The 20,164-nt window shown below is 39.2% G+C and overlaps 1 protein-coding gene across 11 annotated transcripts in view; it reads left to right on the forward strand.

The window, feature by feature from the left end:
• The window catches only part of CDH12 (cadherin 12), a 565,327-nt gene that overhangs the window by 515,734 nt on the left and 29,429 nt on the right, over positions 1 to 20,164 (forward strand). For all 11 annotated transcript variants that reach the window (XM_065052613.1, XM_021298011.2, XM_065052615.1 and 8 more), the window contains one exon: positions 878 to 1,131. In XM_065052613.1, the coding sequence (XP_064908685.1) occupies positions 878 to 1,131 (254 nt within the window). The remainder of the gene's footprint in view (positions 1 to 877; positions 1,132 to 20,164) is intronic.

Below are 20,164 nucleotides of genomic sequence, written 5' to 3' on the forward strand. Positions count from 1 at the left end.
AACTAAATAAGACTGCAAAAATGTTTTTTGAGATTATTAGTTTTCCAAAACGAAAGGCACTAAATTGATATATGTTGACAGAAACCTACACCAAAGCAATCTGATTGCAGGATACATTTCCATAAAAAACCCAGATAGGTACACAAAGGCTGCTATGCTGCTTTTAAGACCTTATGGATTACATTTGGAATCATAAGACAGAGTTGAAGTCTGCATTTTTCAACCTACATGAAGTTCAAATACACAGTGCGAATAGTAGTTTACTTCTAAGATTGACATTTTACAGGAAAAACTTGGTTCAGATCAAGTTTTAATTCACATTTCAAGCCATAGCTGAAATTTGGCTTGACCTATTGATATATATCAGAGTTTTCATTTGGGCTCATCTCTATTACTGTCGTGGTCCTCTGAAAGCTTTCTCTGCTAAGAAAAAAAAAAAAAAAAAAAAAAAAAAAATTGGAGTCTTCTGTATAAGGAACTGGGTCAGCTAGAAACTGCTGATTGCGTGTTCATGGAAGCTGTGAATGTTCATGGGAGTTGTGAATGCAGATCTCTGGCTAACCTGCACACAACTCATTTGCAAGAGATGAATCTCATTCATTTAACTTCAGACACCTACACTGTAACTGTTTATATCCATGCCAGTCATCCTAATATTTTTGGTGTGGCCAAACATTTCCTGGGCATGATTCATCTGGCCTGTTTCAGAAACCACCTTATCATGAGATGAACTGGAAAACAATCTTAAATGATTAGCTCAGAAACAGAAGTTTACACTGAAGACATCTTAAGTTATGCCAGATGAATCCTACCAAAATGATCCTGAAATGTTTAATTTTTAGTCAAATCTGAAGTTTTCCTTTTGTTCTTTCTACAGCCATTAGACTTTGAAACAAAAAAAGCATACACCTTTAAAGTCGAGGCCTCCAATCTCCATCTTGATCATCGATTTCACTCTGTGGGTCCATTCAAAGATACTGCCACTGTGAAGATAAATGTGTTGGACATGGATGAACCTCCAGTTTTCAGCAAGCCTACATACACAATGGAGGTTTATGAGGATACACCTGTGGGGACCATTATAGGTGCAGTGACAGCACAAGACCTTGATGCTGGCAGCAGCTCAGTTAGGTAAGAAAGCTTTTCCTCCTTCATTAAATCTCAAACAACCCAAAGGGCTGCTGATGGTAAGACTCAGTGGCAAAGAGCTTAGTTAGGACACATAAAATGTTCCAAGTGTGTCACTGTAACATACAAATGTTGCTCTGACAAATATTGAAAAGAGATGCTAGTTTGGGTGGGTTATCTGGAAAAATACATTAAATGCTGACAGCTTCTTATCATAAAGATATTGCAAGTTACCATGCACTGATGTGGCTTCAGAGATGGTGTGCTCAGACTAAGGAAGTAAAAACATTATTTTGGTTGGTGTCTGGGGCTTCCACATAAGAAACTCTGAAGTCCGTAAGTGAAAAAGGAAGTTGTACATGCCACATCTGTGTTACACTTCAATGGGTGACAACAAACACTGCCTCTTTCACAAGAACCGGTCACTCTCTACATCTGGCAAAGAACAAATGCTTTAATAAATAATTTCTACATCTGTCTTGGCTAAGGCTGTGGGGCTGTGATTGCTGACCAACATGATTGTGTTCAGCAGACTTCAGCACAAGTAAACTGCTGCCAGCCAAACCTCTCATTTACTGGTATAGTTTATTTTCCTGAAATAAAAGCGAAAAAGGAGATATTATACAAAGTTAATATATTGATTTTGCTGATGTATTTCCAGCCACATTAGAAGCTATAGAGTGAACCAGACTCCTGTACCAGTAAAGAAGCTCCTGTGCAGACATGATCTAAGATGTAAGCACATACTTCCAGTACCAATTTGTGCTGGACCTACCTGATTTCAGGAAATATTTTTATCCCCAGGCTTTCATGAGCAACATTGCAGATGTAATGGTAGTCCTTAATCTTTAAATATTAATGTTTATCAAAAGGGACTATGATGGAATGGGAAAATTCCACTAGTGTCTACCAAGTGCATACACATTCATGCATATTTGACTACAAATTTATTTTGAACTTTTAAATCCATGTTTATTAGCTATGCCTATTTTGACTCAGTATTTATATTCTCAAAATGTACAATAATTATGCTAGATTATATGCTTTAATCATACACAAAAATTTATGATGAAGCAGTGACTGTTTAGCTCTTACTTTGTCAATTCAATGTTAAATATTGCTTTAAAATATTACTAATTTTGTTTGTTTCACTACTTTAAATATATATATATATATATTCTTCATTGTTTTCCTATACAGAAGTGAATCTGTTCATGAATCTGTGACTTGCTCCTTCCCTGACAAAGGAGCAAAACCTTTACTAACAAGGACTGAAGTGGGAAATTTTACAGGTGTATAGTGGGAAAATTTACAGGTGTAAGGCTGTAAAAGTAGCCCCACTGAAGTCAATATTCTGTTGAAAACTGTACTCTCTTGCAGCCAGAAGCAAATCTTTAATCATATTTTAGAGCAGTTTTTCATATGACAGCAGAATCATTTAAACATAGAACTGCTCCTTAGTGAGTGATTTTTATTTCACAAACCCTCCTAGGAGGCTCAAGTGCTTTAGTTACTCATCCTACATTTGCAACTACACAGGAAAAATCATTGTCTCACGATGGCTTCTCCATACACTGCGCTCACTGTAGTATTGAATCCTAAACCATTTTAAAGTGTCCATGTCTACTGTTTTTAACTCTGAAATCATTGCTTGGATGTCCAATGCCTATCTACAGCTAAAAGATCAGGAATAAATTACTCTTGCATTTTAGCCTCACTGCTTTACCTGCTGACCCCTTACACTGGCATACTGCAGAAGTGTCCCCCGGGTCACTTTTTATGAACCAGCTAGTTCATGCCCAGGGAAAAACATGAACCGTGTACCAGTATTACCGATTTCTCAGAGGGACCTATTCATACCCAGAAGTCACACATATAGTTCAGCAGACTTTGGAGGGAGATAATTTGCATTAAGGAGAGGGTTGTGTCCCAGTAAGCCAGCTGACATGTTGAAAAGGTTCAGCTGGAAACCTTTCCATGCAGCTCTCTTCCAGCATTGTAAGATCACTTATTTCTATTTTTGTGTTTCAATCCTCTTCCTTAGCTCTCATTTACCTGAAGATATGTTTGTTACTATGTATTCAGCTTAATCTTCAGCTCTTTGAATTTAAAGATAACATTCTTAGAAATTTATCAGAAATATGACCATGGTCTTATGCTCTGGAAGAACCTACTTGTATCCAAATGCTGACTAGTCCAAGCAGAAAAAGCAAATACATGCAATTGTTAGTTACTGATGTATTAGTGTTCAATATTCCATAAGTTTTATATCCTAAAAAAAAAAAAAAAAAAAAAATTAAAAAAGGGGAAAAAAAGTACGTGACCAGAAGTTAGAAAAGCATAAATTATTTTTTAAAAGTGGCATGTGATTACAACTTCTTAGAGTATCTCAATTAATTATGGTCTTTCAGCTGTTTAAAATCTAGATTGTTTCATAGATATAAGGATGGCTCCATCTATTACTTCATACTTTAAAGATGGAGTCCAAGCATCTTCTGAGTAAATATGTCCTCTAAGATGTGGAAAAGCAAGCATGTTCTTTGAGGAAACAGCCCATACAATCTGCTGGGTGGCACAGTTTCTTTACAAATCCATTAATTTTCTAAGAGATGTTTTCATAGAGCATTTTAGCCATTAACATGCCCATTACAGCAACAACAAAAATCAAGAATCTGCCAAACAATAGAGACTGGGATAAAAGACCAATCTGCACTGTGTGCAACAGAAGGCAAAACTCTGGAGAAAAAAGCAGGCTGGAGCAGCTAACATGAAAGGAAGCAGCACTAGTCATAGCAACTAAATCCATGTTATCAGTGGAAAACTTTAGCTCTGTTATGCTAGACACATGAGGTAGGGAGAAATAATAGCTAAGAATGAAGACTGGATTCAACTGGTAGAAAAAAAAACATTTTGCTGGAAGCCATTAAAAATGTTGAGATTATATTACTTTTCTCTTTTCTCAGAGAATCACAGATTGGTCGGGGTTGTAAGGGACCTCTGGAGATCTTCTAGGCCAATCCACCTGCTAAAGCAGGTTCACATAGAACAAATCACGCAGGAATGTGTTCAGGCAAGATTTGAATGTCTCCAGAGAAGGAGACTCCTTGACCTCTCTGGGCAGCCTGTTCCAGTGCTCTGGCACCCTCAAAGGAAAGAAGTTTCTCCTCATGTTTAGATGGAACCTCCCATGCTTCAGTCTGTGCCTATTGCCCCTCCATCCTGTCATTGGGCACCACTGAAAAGAATCTGGCCTTATCCTCTTGACACCCACCCTTCAGATATTTACAAACATTGATAAGATCCCCTCTCAGCCTTCTCTTCTCCAGACTGAACAGACCCAGGTCTCTCAGTCTTTCCTCATAAGATGCTCCAGAACCCTAATCAGTTTTGTAGCCCACCGATGGACTCCCTCCGGTAATTTCTTGTCCTTCTTAAACTGGGGAGCCCAGAACTGGATGCAGTACTCCAGATATGACCTCACCAGGGCAGAGTATAGGAGGAGGATAACCTCCCTTGACATACTGGCCATACTTTTTCTAATGCACCCTGGGATACCTTTGGCCTCCTTGACCACAAAGGCACATTGCTAACTCATGTCAACCAGAACTTGCAGGTCTTTCTCTGCAGTGCTGCTTTCCAACAGGTCAACCCTTAACCTGTACTGGTGTCTGGGGTTACTCCTCCCGAGGTGCAGGACCCTGCACTTGCCCTTGTTAAATTTCATCAGGTTCTTCTTTGCCAAGTCCTCCAGCCTGCCCAGGTCTCACTGAATGGCAGTGAAGACTCCTGATGTATCAACCACTCCTCTCAGTTTTGTATCATGAGCAAACTTGCTGAGGGTACATTCAGTGTCTTCATCCAGGTCATAGATGAACAGTTCCTGTTACTGGAATCAAGTCTTTGAACAAGTTAGGAAATTTAAAATGTTGTTTTGTCTGTTTTGTTTTTTTGTTTTTTTTGTTTTTTTTTTTGTGGGATCATATTTGTTAGAGATGTTGAAATGAAATGGCAAAGAGTGCACCTTCAGTAAGAAACAGGAAATTAAACACAAGGAGAAAAGGGGCCGAAGGTATTCAACACCTCCAAGGGTAACTGGCTTTGAAACTGTTCTGGAACATTACCCCAGTGCACCTGATTTTAAAACTGTGTTATATCTGGAGTTTATGGGTCTCAGAAGACCTACTTTGTCTATTCTCTTTTTATCCATAGTGATGCAATAATTGCTCAGCGTAAATGTTGAAATGAAGTCCTATTTACTTTGTGGCCATTAAAAAACCCAAAGCACTTCTGAAAAGAACAAATTCTCAGACTCCTCTAGTTTACAATAGTTACAAGCCATTTGGGAATAAAAAAAAAAAAAAAAAAAAAACAAACAGAAAAACAAGTGCCTGTGTTTTAGTTTTAGTGTATGTAATTTGTAAATAGGTAAATGTTTTTAGTGAAGATCCTTGTATTTCTGGTACAAGAAATTTTAAGACTTCCTAAAAATTATTTTTATATGTGTCTGTATGCAGGGATGTCAAACTCAGTTTTGGTGGGGGCCATATCAGCTTTGCGATTGCCTTCAAAGGGCTGAATGTAATTTTAGGACTGCATATATGTAGGTGTACTTACTTTTATGCAGTTCTAAAATTCCATTCAGCCCCTTGAAGGCAACTGCGAGGCTGATGTGGCCTCCAGTCAAAATGAGTTTGACACCATGCCATACAACATAAATGTTATACACAGAGCTGTCTAAATAACAAGAAAGTGCAAATGGATGACAAGACTGCAACACTTTCAATCTTGCAATCTGCAATACTTTATAGGATAGTGAACTTTATCTAACAGTGTGTGTGAAGATCAACAGCTTTGCACCTTTGAAGTTGTCAGATTTCCTTGGAGATGATATTCTAGCATAAAGCATGAAAGGATTTTTGCCCCTGATGTGAACCCCAGGTATGCCTCCAGTTACAAGAAGTTTCGTATTCTGTGCCACAACCTTGTCCTTCAGATCTTCTCTGCTTGACTCTGGAGTTTTGCCTTATGAACCACAAGAAACACTCAAAGCAGGAAAGATGTGGGGACTGTTCATTTTCCTGTCCAAGCTGAGAGCCATGAAACTTATACTGAAGTAAGAAAAAAGTGATGTGTACTAGTGTAATGATCTAACCCCAGACAGCAAATAGGACCACACAGCCACTCGCTCGTTGCCCCAAGTGGGTTTGAGGAGACACCCAGAAAGGGAAGAAAAACTCATAGGTTGAGACAAGAACAGTTTCATAGGACAGCAAAGGAAGATAAAATAATAACAATAATAGAATATGCAAAATGAGATGCAGAATGCAATTGCTCACTGCCCATGGCACCGATAGCCTGTTCATTCCTGAGCAGTGGTATTTACCCCCTTGACCAACTCCAATTTATACAATGAGCATGACAGTGTTTTCTTATATTTCCTATGCCCTGGCAGTCTAATATCAGTATCCTATTTCACAGTTCCTCTTTCTTTCTCCCACAGCTAGTTTCTTCCCTTTTATCTCCTGAACCACATCCCAGTATCTTCATTGGCATCTTGCTCTGCTGCCTTCCATTCTTCTGATGATGGCAGAAGTCTTTCTGATCTCAGTGGCCTGATGTATTTTCTCTTTTGTTGCAGTTACTTTGATCTTCTTTCTAGAACCATAGGACCTGGCTTTCTATCTCAACATTTTCTCTGAATCGCAAAGGGTATATTTGGCTGACATGTCTGCTCCTTCTTGATAAGCCTCCCAAATTTCCAGTCTTGTTTGGCTTAGTGAGCACTCAGCTGGCATATACACAGCAACATCTCCATCTTTCCACCTTCCAGCAATGCTGGAAATGATACAGGGCAACAAGCTCCTGCATTCTCCTCCTATTTCTTCCTGACTTTCTGACTCTTCCTTTGCTTTCTTCTCTGGTTCCTATACTTTGTCTTCATAACCTCAGGCAAGCACATCCTCCACTCCATTGCCTTTCTAAGTTCCTCCCCATACTATCCCATGTACCACTCTGTTGTTCTCTAGGTTTGAATGAGCTGGTTTCCTCCTCAGCAAATGGGTGGTTTAAAGGGACTGAACAAAAAGGCAACTTCTCTTCAAACACAAGGCAGAAAAATCTTCCTCTTCTGTGTATAAACTGTCTTTCAAAAGGAACAGGGTTGTTTTTTGGTTTTTTGTTTGGTTTTTTTTTTTCAGATTAATGAATTCTTGCTCTTCAGCAGAATCACAGCAACTGACTAAATCTTTTTGCTTTATCTTTACCATGAAGTAAGCAAGATGTGTATAACAAATTATTATGGTAATTCCCTTCATAGTAATTTAAATTAATATGTTTTATTTGAAGTGGATTAGGTGCATACAAACAGACAGATAACACAGATCAATTGACAAGAGACTCAATTGTATTAATTCAGGGACTGTGGTACCTTGGTTTGAGTGATCAGCTTGGAGCTACTCCAAGTAGCGACTACAAAAAAAAATTGCAGATTTGTTTTAACTTCAATCTTAAATCTGTGGATTTAAGGCTGAAGGGATCACAAACCATTCTTTGGTGAGGAAGGTAAACACAGTGTCACTCATAAGCCCTCTGTGATGTTGCAGCATGTTTACTGTGAGCAGCTAGAGACCTGAGACAAAAAACCCTTTGTCATTTTGGAGCACAGGCAGATTGACTTTTTGACCTGTGTGGGTTTTCACAGGACTAGCAGGAAAATGAAGCAAATGTAAGTACTTTCTGGCACAAGTCAGAAAGCCTGCTCTAGAAGAAAGTCAGACCTTCTCAAATAAAAGATTGCTAGGACTAATTTCACATGCATAAATTTTCTTAGACTGACTCCTGGATACACTTGCAGCATGAAATATTATTTTCTATGTCCAGTAAGTCAAAAGCAACTGAAAACAAAGTTTAAAACTGAAAGAGGCAGTAATCTTTATTTACAGTCAGTAATTTATCAATTTACTGAAGCTTCTGAAAAACCGCAAGTGATCTTCAGTTGGCATATCCAATTATATTAAGCTATAAAATGTCAGTCAGGAGTTTAGAATTAAAAGCATGGGTAGATCCAAGAAGTTTATGGACTACTGCTTCCAGTGAATGACTCGTTTGTGAGGGAAGTGGAAGCTGAAAATCAAGAACTGTCCATTCAGCTCCAGTGCAGAAAAGAACACTTTAGCAGTGAAAGCTTTTAAATTAATTGAGAATACCTAAGAAGCCAGAGTGAGAGGAAAGGAACAATATGACCTTAATAGTTCTGGTTTACTTCACAGCACTGATACCACCTGGTGATGTGATTTTACAAAGCCAGTTTGCATCCCAGAAGAACACATTGTAACTTTACCTTAGCTCAAATAATAGTCTTCCTGATTTTTGATCAACGGCTCTGATTCCAAATTTCTCCAGCAATGCATTTCTCAAGCATTCTAGAAAGCAGCTGTGAGATTAAAACAGAAGTTTAATGTCTGCAGCCATATCACCTTAAGCTGTGAAATCTCAGGGCTTGACTCTGAGAAAACAACTCTGAGAAATGTGGAGGGTCAGGACTCTAAGAAACATCTAAGAAAAAAGCATGTGCTACAGGGAAGCATGTTAATTGGTTATTCTGCACAGTGGTACACAAAGTCAAAGCTGAAACCATCTTCCTAGTACAAAACTAAGCTTCCCAACTTTTTTAACAAAAGACCTTATGTTCCTTTTCAGAATAATAACTGTTTTAACCATCACAAACTAGTCAGATTCCAGATCCTTTCAACTTGAATTTTCGTTTTAGGTCTGTTGGTAAACATTGTCTTAAAATGCTCAGACTTGTGCCCCTGATCTCTTCATCAGTTTTCTCAAGGCCCTGGAAGTCCCTCTTGGTTGCCTTCAGATTTCCCATTGCAGCCTCATCACTGCCTACCCAAAAAATCCATAGTGGCACCTGCAACTTAGTTGAACCACTTTTCTTAATATTGTTGTTTGGTTCCACTTGCAGATCCTCATACCTGTCATGCAAGGGAACCTGGAAAGGTGGGGTAGTCACAGCAGAGACCCTCCTTCTGCTCTGGGCAGGAACATGCTGCCATTGCCTGCTATCCTTCAAGTCACTATGTTCCACTGAGCAGAGAGTGGAACAGGTCCTCTGTGCCATATACTCTGTCGACCTGCTGGGCCTGCCTCAGGGAAGGTAGGGTATGACTCCACTGGTCTATCTCCTTCTTACACTTCCTGATACTCCTCAATGTATTCACCTTCTCCCCAAGCTCTCTCACTAAGTTCCTCTACCTGGGCACACCTCCCACAGCTGTGCTCACTGCTGCCATCTAATATCGGTGTAGAGCATGGCATACCCTGCAGCACAACACCTGGGTGGCAATGCCTTCCCACAGGGTCTCAGTCTGGGCAGCTGCATCACTTGTGGTGGGTGGTGGTGACCTTAAAGAGACCATGGCTTTCTGCTAGGTAGATACCACTACTCTCGGGTTGAACTGACAGAGCTTCTTGGCCTTTCTTGAGTACTCTTCCATGAGAACTGCCCCACAAGCTGCGGCATCATGCTATGTTTGCCTGCTCTGGTAACAGCGCTAGACAGCTTTTCATAGCCATAGTCACCATTGTCCTGGCAACACGCGGGTCTCATCAGGGACTCCTGCAAGAGAGACCTGCAAACTCCTGGTGGGTCTGTGTGCTGCCCCAGCACTCCCCTGCCTCAGAAAAATCCTGTCTGTGCTAAGATTTGCCACTTTACTGCAGACCAGGTCAGTTCCACAGCAGGTCCCTTCGGTGACTGACTATATGGATGCACATAAATACCTGAAGCGAGGGTGCAAAGAGGCCAGAGCCAGGCTCTTTTCAGTGGTTCCCAGTAGCAGGACCAAAGGCAGTGGCCACACTGAAGTACAAGATTTCCCTCTGAACATCAGGAAACACTTTTCTTCTGTGAGGGTATCTGAGCACTGGCACAGGCTGCCCTGGAGAGGTGGTGGAGTTTCCTTCTGTGGAGATATTAGAAAAACATCTAGTCATGGTCCTGGGCAACTGGCTCTGTGTGGCCCTGCTTGAGCAGGGGTTTTGGATCAGGTGATTCCTTCCAACTTCAACCTTTCTGTGATTTTGCAACTTCCATCTTTTCAATGCTAGAATAGAGAGTGTGGCAAATAACAGCGTAGGATCATCTAAGATGGCTGGATGTGAAAAAGAAGCAAAGATAATCTAAATACAATGTTGAGGTTCAATATGTGCAAACACAAAGAAAATAATTTAAAAGACTGCTGTCAGCATTCATGTAATTAATAAATCTACAGATTTATAATAGCAGATTAATTTAGGCAGTAAATCTGAAAATAATGTGGAGGAAACACAGCACAGGAGAAGAACTGTTTTTAGATGCAAATTATGGTACCTGGCTGGGCTCAGGTCAGATCATCAGCATGCAAGGGCCAGCCAGGAGGTTCTTACACAGCAACTTTTGCCTGGGGCCCTCATGAAACTAGTAAAACCTTTGAAAAGTTTACTCCATATTTACATGGATCTCTGCAGATTTGAGGTTCATTTATACATGCAGAGGATTGAGAAGGAAAAATTAAAAAGGGAAAATGCAGCAGCTCCTGCAGTGACAGAGCTATCCTGAATAATCTCTTACTTTACAAATGCCTCACTAAACTCACTTCAAAGAAACAATGCAGCCTCCAATTCCTGACTTCACTGTTTCCTCTTGCAGATCCAGATGACAAGCCAACTGAGTCCCATCTGAGGATCTAAGCAAGAGATAAATCCTCTACTGTGTACTTCAGTTTTCTCTAGAGTTAGCACAATTGCTATTATTTCTTTTTTCTTTGGTTGTCTCAGCATCAGCACTTTTCTTCAGCTTTTTTTTTCTGGGGAAAAACATTGGATATTTGTTCAGATTTTAGTATCCAAAAGATATAGAACTGAGCTAATGTTTACATGATGCAAAAGCAAGGCAATCAAATATAATTCCTATTGAATTTATGCCTCTAGGCCTGTTCTCCTCTATAGCAGCCATGCTATTTATTGCCTTCGTACTTTATCAGAAAATAAAGCATTTCAGGTCGGGCATGGGAACACAGGCCTAGGAAGCATCTCTGTCTTATCCCATGGTGTTTCAGTTACATGGTCCCAAGTACAAAGTAAAGTTTCAACTTCTACGGAGGCTGAATATCTGACAGAATCATCTCATCTGATTCCCATCTCTCAGCTTTCTTAAAGGTTGAAGGGGCTCCACTCAGACACATTTACTCCCTGTCTTTCTATACTCACTCTGTCCGTTAATAGAGACACTGATACACCTCCAGATGCCCATCTCAGCATGCCCTTTCCCCACCTAAAACCAGAAAAGCAGAAGCCCTGCTCTGCTATTTGCCAAATGTGAGGTGCACTCTCCAGTGCCTCAGTGCCTTAGTGAATGCAGATGGTGGGTCTTTCATGCTATGGGCAGGGTGAAGGTGGAAAGAACAGACAGTGGGCAGTAGTGCAGAGGGCAAATGTACACCTTTCAAAATCAGGGTGAAATGGTGCTCAGGGCTTATAATTTGTGGTAGTAGAGAAAGGGCTCTACTGCTTTCCCACTACAGCAATATTGACTACTAATCCTGCAGTGAGGAGGTTAAGTCCAACGTGCTTTCTACTGCTGCTTACAGTCCAAACAGCTAAGACTTAAACTACAGAAGAAAGCTTTCCCTCTACCTGGCTATCTTGCAGTTCTGCTTGCTCAATGACACAGGAAAAATGATGTTAAAACTGAAAAAAAACAATGCATTTTCTGAATGATAGCAGCTTTTGATAAGATATTCAGCTGGTAATGAGAAATGCAGAGCAAACAATGGAGCTGACTGAAGGGTTTGATAAGCAAATGAACAAAACCTTTAAAGGGAAAGAGGGGAGGAAGCCTGAGAATTTGTAGAGAGGCAGAACTGGCAGTTTGGAAGGGCTGATAGCTGAACTGCAGCACATTTTATTTTTTATATTGCCTAATGTGTTTTACTAAAATTCTTGTGTAAGATTTATAAGGTTTATGAAAAGTTTAACAGCTTCTTTTGCGTGACTCTGACTCATCGTTAGAGTCTGGCTGTTTGCAGTCACTGCTTCCCAGTCAATTAATTCTGCATTAAGTAATTAATTCTCCACTTCTCCAAAGGAGCAAAGTATAATTTGTTTGCACTGATATTATTCATTCCAGATCAGGTAAGCTACTGACTGCTAAAATTGCTAGTCTTTCACCCTCCTGATTAAAAACACAGAAGTATGCAGTCATGTATGGAGGACTGTGAACCCAGTCATGTAGTATGTAGAAGACTCAAACTGTGTTATTTTTTTCACATGGAATATCATGTGTTATATGAAAGGCATTAAGAAGGTAAGCACAGGACATTCTGACATCCTTCTCCCAAAGTGTAACAATACCAGCTGTTCTGCTATAAAGCATCACTACCTAGTGGAAAAGGGGACAAAGGAGTACAACAACTTACTTCAGCTTCTATCAAAATAAACAAAAAATTCTCAGCTTCTTAAGCCAAAATATTTTAACAAATACAAAGCTATCCTTCCACTAAAACACCAGATACACTATTTCAGTGGGATGTTCAAAAACACCCAGCTATTACAACAGCTTTATGTCAGTACTAAGTACCTTTGAAAATCTCTACAAAATCTTAAAGAAATATGGCATTTTGAGTAGAATGATCAAAGAAAATGCATTGTAAAACTGTCAGAAATATTTGAATATATCAATAAGTTGTGGGGTTTATTTATTTTTAGGTTTGGCAAGTGTGATATGGTATAATATGAAAGATAATTCTACCACTTACATAACATCACCCACATAGACATCTTCAGGTTTTGCTACCTGTGAACAAAACAATGTCACTAAGACCTTTATACCTACACTCACCTTTTTTTGTGTGTTATTATATGGCAGTAAGGCATTTAAAGCAAGTTAGACCAACTACATTGGCTGCTCATTCTTTGATTTCATCAGAATATGCAACCTTGAGATGCTCATTTCAAAGCATCACCCATGAGAGGATGATCAGCATCAGTTCTGCAAGTACAACTGCCCATTAACCCGATTTGTGAAACAGGTTGGGACAGAAAACAGCTGAAACCAAACTATTTCTTTACAAACTGGCCTGTTTCATTCTAAAAGGAAATCACAGTTGGGAGACCTGTGGGATTCATACTGGTTTGAAGCAGGGAGGGAGGTGGGGGTAGGGGAGAACCACTTGACTGGAACAGCTGCAGAAGCCCTCCTGTGACTGGGTCTGACTGAGCACTTAGGAGAGAGGTTGTTAAGATTTCATGGTAATAGATACTACTGAATCATGGTGTTGTTTCCTTTGCACATTTCAGCTAGGGTTTGTTTTTTGTTTGATGGCGAGTTTTGTTTGTTTGCTTGTATTTTTTGTTTGTTTTGTTTTTCTTCATGCCTAGTACTGCCTCCCTGGAAAAACATAGTTTAAGCACTAAGATTGTTATGTATCTGCATACATCCAGCTGGTATCCATGGGATTACCCAAAGAATAAAATCCAACCGCAAACCAGTCATGATTTCCTTTGGTTTGACCTCTAACACCTCAGCAGTGTTTTGAAGATATTCAGCAAAGTTACAAAAAAGCTTCTGCTCCCATTCAGGGAGATGACTTAATAAATTATTTAACCACATAAACAAAACAAAGCAACCTAGCAGAAGAGCATCTGCCACTTTGGAATATTACCACATTCTTTACAGTTTTTAGTTACTGACAGGAAAATTTTACAGCAAAACTTTAAATGTTATTTTGCTGCTATCGGCACTAGATTGTACTAGTAATTATTACTATGAATATATCACATTATGTTTTTATGTGACAATAGATAAGTTTGACTGGATTTACTTCCTCTGAGTAGAATATCACTGTATTGAAACTAGGGATATTGCACAAGAAAGGCCCTATTTCTTTTCATTATATTAAGAAATGTATTTTTCATGTTAGTAGAGTTTTATTCAAGAAAAAGTATTTTTATTCTTTCATATATGTGTAATCTTTTATATATCTAATACTTTGTATACATACAGCACAACAGTTTCCGGGTTGTACAGTGTAAAGGGCACTTAAAATATAGGAAAAGGAACTCTGTGGTTGTATTACCACAGGACAATGTGAATGATGTGCAAAGATTATTGTCTGCTACTGTTAGGTAAGTAAGGCATTACATTTTATTTTGTATTATCATGCTGCACAGAGGAGAAAAAAAAAAGATATTACCATTGCTGCTCTTGTAAAACCTCATGAAACAGTATCTTTAAGTTAATAGAAAACCGCAAGATTCAGAATCAAGAATAATCTTTAAATAAAATGGAAGTATGAAAAAACAACCTAAAGTAACTTTATACTGATTCAAGTGCTGCAGCCCTGAGGAAGATTTTGGAAATCTAACTATCATGTTTAGCCTTAACAGAAGATAACCCAGATGACTGTAACATTTAGCACAGGAAAATAAAATGTTACGTTCCATCTAATTATAATAATTATTGTTTGTACTTCATGGCTTCTCTAAACATGAATAGTCTATGGAGGACTTGCTTTAATAATTCTTGATTGCACCTTTAGCAAAACCATAGCCATCATTCAGTCTTAACTGGAATGGAAGATATTTCCACTAATCAGCAGAAAAGTTCAGGACTTATATTTGAGAAACGCAATAAATAACTGACTTAGTGTTTCAAATATGTATGCATGTACATATGGTGATAAAATTTTTGTGAGTTTTACACAACGATAACTCAGTGAATGGATCATCTTTGAAACTGCAGGAAGAAAATGGGATTTTGGAGGATACAAAGCAATTTGCATGCTTCAACACATTACCTTTTCTAACATTTTAATCTCTTTCAGGCTTACTTGAAGTCTGAATTTCTTGTTTCTCATTGTAGTAGTGATTTTTTTTTTTCAGTTTCTCTGCTTTTTAGTAACTGCAGTCTTAAAAAAAAACAACAACAGAGAAACACTTTTATGGTTACATTTTAAAATATTTTGAAGTGTGTCTTAGAACACATCTGTAGTTGAGTATGATTAGCTTGGAGGTATTGTTTCCTGTTGTGTATCATAGTTTAACATTACAGGGACTAATAGGATTATTCTATCCATCTTTCTAGAAATTTCTCTTACTGCACAGTCTCCATTACTTCACTCAGCTTAGCTTTGTGGTACCAAATGACAGAACTCATATAATTCCTTTTGTGTACAACATAATATGCAGAACAAAAATTTGCTGCAGAACATACATTTTCCCTTTCTTAATTTTGTCTCTCTGCTTCTCCATGTTGAACAAAATAATACCATTTCTTTCTTGGTGTTTAAACCCTCCAGCTATCTGTAGACCATTATCATGTCACCCCTTTGTTATCTCTTATCCAAGCTAAATATATTTCAGTTCTTTCAATCTTTCCTTATACCTCACAATGTCTAGACCTGAGACAAATTTCCTTTCTCTTCCATAAACTCCTTCCAGTCTATTGATATCTATCTACTGACGTGACACACAGGATAAAATTCTATTATAGAGGTGTCATCTTCTCAAGACTTGGCTATATGCAGTAATCTATTAATTTCCAGCCACTGTACATGATTATTCCACTCAGAAAATTTCTTTGGACTTGCAGGTAGTCAAATCACACCTAAAGTCTGATTTGTATTCTCCCTCACCCCTTTTACCACTTCTGCTTTACATGTTTCTTTCATCTATTTAATCATATATGTAGTGAAATTACAAAAAGTCTTAACTAATCACAATTCTCATATTAATATTATTATCTTTTATTTATATTTCTAAATGTTTTAGATTCCCATTTATTACTTCTGATAGGATGGGTGGTAGTTAACAGTCCTAAGTTGGGATAAACTCTTAATTTTATTTATCTGCATATTTAAATGAAACTTAAAGTGAATGCACTTTTGCCAGTTTAAGGTCACATACACAAATAGTGACCTATGACATTACAGCAGATGGGTATTTCATCCCTCACCCTTCCTTGCAATGTTTTTCTCCCCAAAATCAGTGTTTTATCTCAGTAGGCACCTGAGTAAGGGTTGTGCTCTACCTCAGCAAAGTGTGAGCTGAAACAAGTTGAGACAAGTCTGACAATCACACCAAGCTGGTGCAGGGAAGGGGTGCCATCTAGACGGATCTGGAAAGGCTTCAGAGATGGGCCCATGTGAACATCATAGAGTTCAACAAGCCCAAGTGCAAGGTTCAATACATGGGTTGGAGCAATCCCATGCACAAATTCTGGCTGGGCTGGGAATCGACTGACAGCCACCCAGCGGAGAAGGTCATTGGGGTGTCAGTTGATGAGAAGCTCAACATGAACCAGCAATGTGTACTTGCACCCAGAGAGCCAACCATATCCTGGGCTCCATCAAAAGACATGTGACCAGCATGTCAAGAGAGGTGATTCTCCTGCCCTGCTCCACTCTTGTGAGACCCCACCTGGAGTACTGCATCCAGCTCTGGGGCCCTCAACATAAGAAAGTCATGAACCTGTTAGGCTGAGTCCAGAGAAGGCCACAAAGATGATCGGAGGGATGGAACACCTCTCCTTTGAGACAGGCAGGAGAGCTGGAGTTGTTCAGCCTGGAGAAGAGAAGGTTCCTGGCAGACCCTATAGCAGCCTTTCACTACTTAAAAAGGGCCTACAAGAAAGCTGGAGAGGGTCTTTTTACAAGGGCATATAATCATAGAATTGTAGAAAGGCCTAAGTTGGAAGGAACCCACCAGGAACATCAAGTCCAACTCCTGTCCCTGCATATGACAACCCCACAATTCACATCATGTGTCTGAGGGCATTATCTAGTAACTTCTCAAATGCTGCCAGGCATGTGGCTATGACTAACCCCTTGGGGAGCCTGTTCCAGTGCTCCTCCACCCTCTAGGTGAAGAAACTTTTCCTAATGTCTAACCTAAACTTCCCCTGGCACATCTTCCTGCCATTCCCTTGGGTTCTGTCATTGGTGACTGGAGAGAAGAGATGAGCACCTACCATTCCTCCTCCCCTTGTGAGGAAGCTGCAGACTGTGATGAGGTCTCCCCTCAGTCTCTTCTTCTCTAGGCTAAATAGACCTAGTGGCTTTATCTGCTCCTCATTCGGCTTCCTGTCCAAACCCTTCACCAGCTTTGTGGCCCTAATGTAGTGATAGGACAAAGGATAACGTCTTTAAACTGAAAGAGGGTAGATTTAGATTAGATATAAAGAAATACCTCACTATGAGGATGGTGAAGCACTGGAAGAGGTTTCCCACAGTTGTGGACACCCCATCTCTGGAAGCATTCAAAGCCAGCCTGGGTGAGACTTTGAGCAACCTGGTCTAGTGTAAGGTGTCCCTACCCCTGATAGGGGCATCAGATCTTTAAGGTCCTTTCCAACCCAAACCATTCTATGTTTATATGATATTTGCATAAAACATGACTATCAACCAGGTTATTTGTCCTTCTTAAACTAAAAAAAAATCAACAGGAATTTTTGATGAAATATCTATTCTGCACAAAGTCATAATGGTGAGAAGCTGTTAACCTTCAAATGCTGAACTTCTGGTTTTGCTGAGCTCATATTGCCACTGCCTTTTTAAACTTGAGGATACTCCTTGCAATGGGGCACCAAGTAATTAAATAAGAAAAAGATGAATCGCTCAAGCCTGTACCTTCTGAAGTCAGTCACGTAGCTATCTCTGACAATCCTGGGCTACAGATCTTATATTTTCCATGATACAAAATTTAGCCTTCAGTTACAGGAGAGAAATTGCCAGGACAGTTATCCTTTCCCTCTTTGAAGATCAGCATTATCTACGTGTTACTGTTGTTGTTCCCATTTCTTCCCATGATCTTCCCACTCACAACAAAAACAGTCTGTGTTTCTGTAAATTCTTTCATTCCCTTAATAAATTAAGATTCATAGTCCAGAGTAGCTAATTTGCACATATTAACATTTCATACATATTGCTAATTTGCTCCTTATCAACAGAGCTACTTTCAGTATCATTTATCTCAAAACAGTCAAACCGAAAACTCTCAAGTGTGTAATACTAAACAAACCAGTTCCAAGTGCTAAAATACACCAATTATTCAGACTGGACTGAGAAAGTCTCCTTTACCTCAGTTGACTGAGTTGCCTAAATTGAGACCTGTGTCATAATCAGCTCCTCAGGTGTCTACAGGGTGACACAAACACTCTCAGAGGTGCTTTAGCCCATCTGCAATCTGCAGGCATCTTCTCCTCCTATCAGTGACAGACTATAGAGGCTTTGCAGAGTAGCTGGGCAAGGATGCAGTGCCTGGGGAAGATTAGAGATGATGGTGACCCAACGGAAGAACACCTTCAGAGAAATTAAACTTAAAAAGAACCCAACCAGTCAAGAAACTACAGAAAGTGAAAGGAACCATACTATTTCCAGTATGGTTAAGTTACAGGGAAAGGCATTAAATACATATTTGAGGCTGGAAAAAATTGTGGGTTGGAAAAGCATAGTTTCTCTTAGAAATGATACTTCTTTTCAACCCATTGCATCACAAACTTTCTTACATCTAAAATACTTAATTCCAGTGCTTGGGTTTGACAAGCTGTAGTTGGAGTAATAAGATGTTTTCTGAACTGGGGTTGGCAGACAAATAATTTGGAGTGTACACAGAGATCTTGTGGTTTGGGTTTTCTTAGATGTGAGTCTGCTTAAGGTATAATTTCACAATAGATATTGAAATACAGACAAGAATATTTATGCTGATGAGTGGCACAAATGATGGACAACTCTGTATCAAATATGAAAATTAAAGGGATATGTTCCCTCACTTTTTTTTTTTTATTTTTCTTCTTTTAGAAGGCTGGTTGGAATTACTGTATCCTATTTGTGGAACAGTAAAATGAAAGGGAAAACCAGTAGTTAAGTGTATTACTGCTCACTGAATTGGAGGATTCCTTTCTATTTTCCTGCAAATTCCAGTTGAATAGTGTACTTCAGTCTTTCAGATTATTTTCTGTAAACATGCTGTTATAGCATGAGCAAGTTTAGTGTGAATGCCTTCTGCTTAACAGCATCTCTAGGGGCATGATCCAAGCTTCCTTTCCCTGCTTATTACACAAATTGTGACAAAGAGTGTAGAAAGCATCTTCACTGTTCTTTTCAGAAGCCTAGGGAGGTCAAAGCTCTTCTCCTCATGTGCACCACCGCTGCACCATACCTATCATCTGTGTTTTAGCACTCTTTCACCAAAACACTTTTAGAGTTTTACTTCTGTGGCATTTGTCCTTAATCCTGCCAGTCTAGCTTTAAACCAATATTCTCTTCCTCTAAAATACACGACTTACATACGTCTTGCCTTGCTCATTTCTTGGCTTGAATTGCATGACTGTAATATCATGAACAAGCTTTAAGAACTGAATATTCCCTTTCAGATGGTCAGAGCTTAAGTATGTTACCAAGTGTTCCATCTATTAATCTTTCAGGCCCAGCATCAAAAAGAAAACTTTCTGGAAACAAATATTATTCAACTGTGCCTCACGCATCTCATAGGCAGTGATATGGCAGAGTTATGCAAGACTGTTTCCGTTTGTGCTCTTACTTTTCAGGAGGTATGAGGGTATATCAGCAAGGTGTTGCCACTCTGCTCCTTTAATTAGTATCTGGGACCTTCCAGTCTAAAATGACATCAAAGCAGTTTGTCTGAGATCTGGATGCTGCCTTTCAGTGTGGATGGATGTAGCTGTCAGCTACATGTGAACACAAGCAAGGATAAATACACCAGTGTGTCTCTAGGCTAGGAATGCATGACAGAGTTTTTATACCTCAATATAGCCCAGATTTCACCATGCCAACATTGTCCACCTGGTACATTTTTCTCATACTTCTTGATTCTTCATTACTTTTATTTCTCTACAGTTTTGACATCATGTGCAAAAGAAGACTTTAGAGTCCTTCTGTCAGTAGAACAATTCCAACAACCACAATCACCTTATAGAGCTACAAAGATAATTAAGGGTCTGGAGCGTCTTTCTTATGAGGAGAGACTGAGA

Source organism: Columba livia, chromosome 2 (genome assembly GCF_036013475.1).
Source record: "Columba livia isolate bColLiv1 breed racing homer chromosome 2, bColLiv1.pat.W.v2, whole genome shotgun sequence".
Lineage (NCBI taxonomy): Eukaryota > Metazoa > Chordata > Aves > Columbiformes > Columbidae > Columba > Columba livia.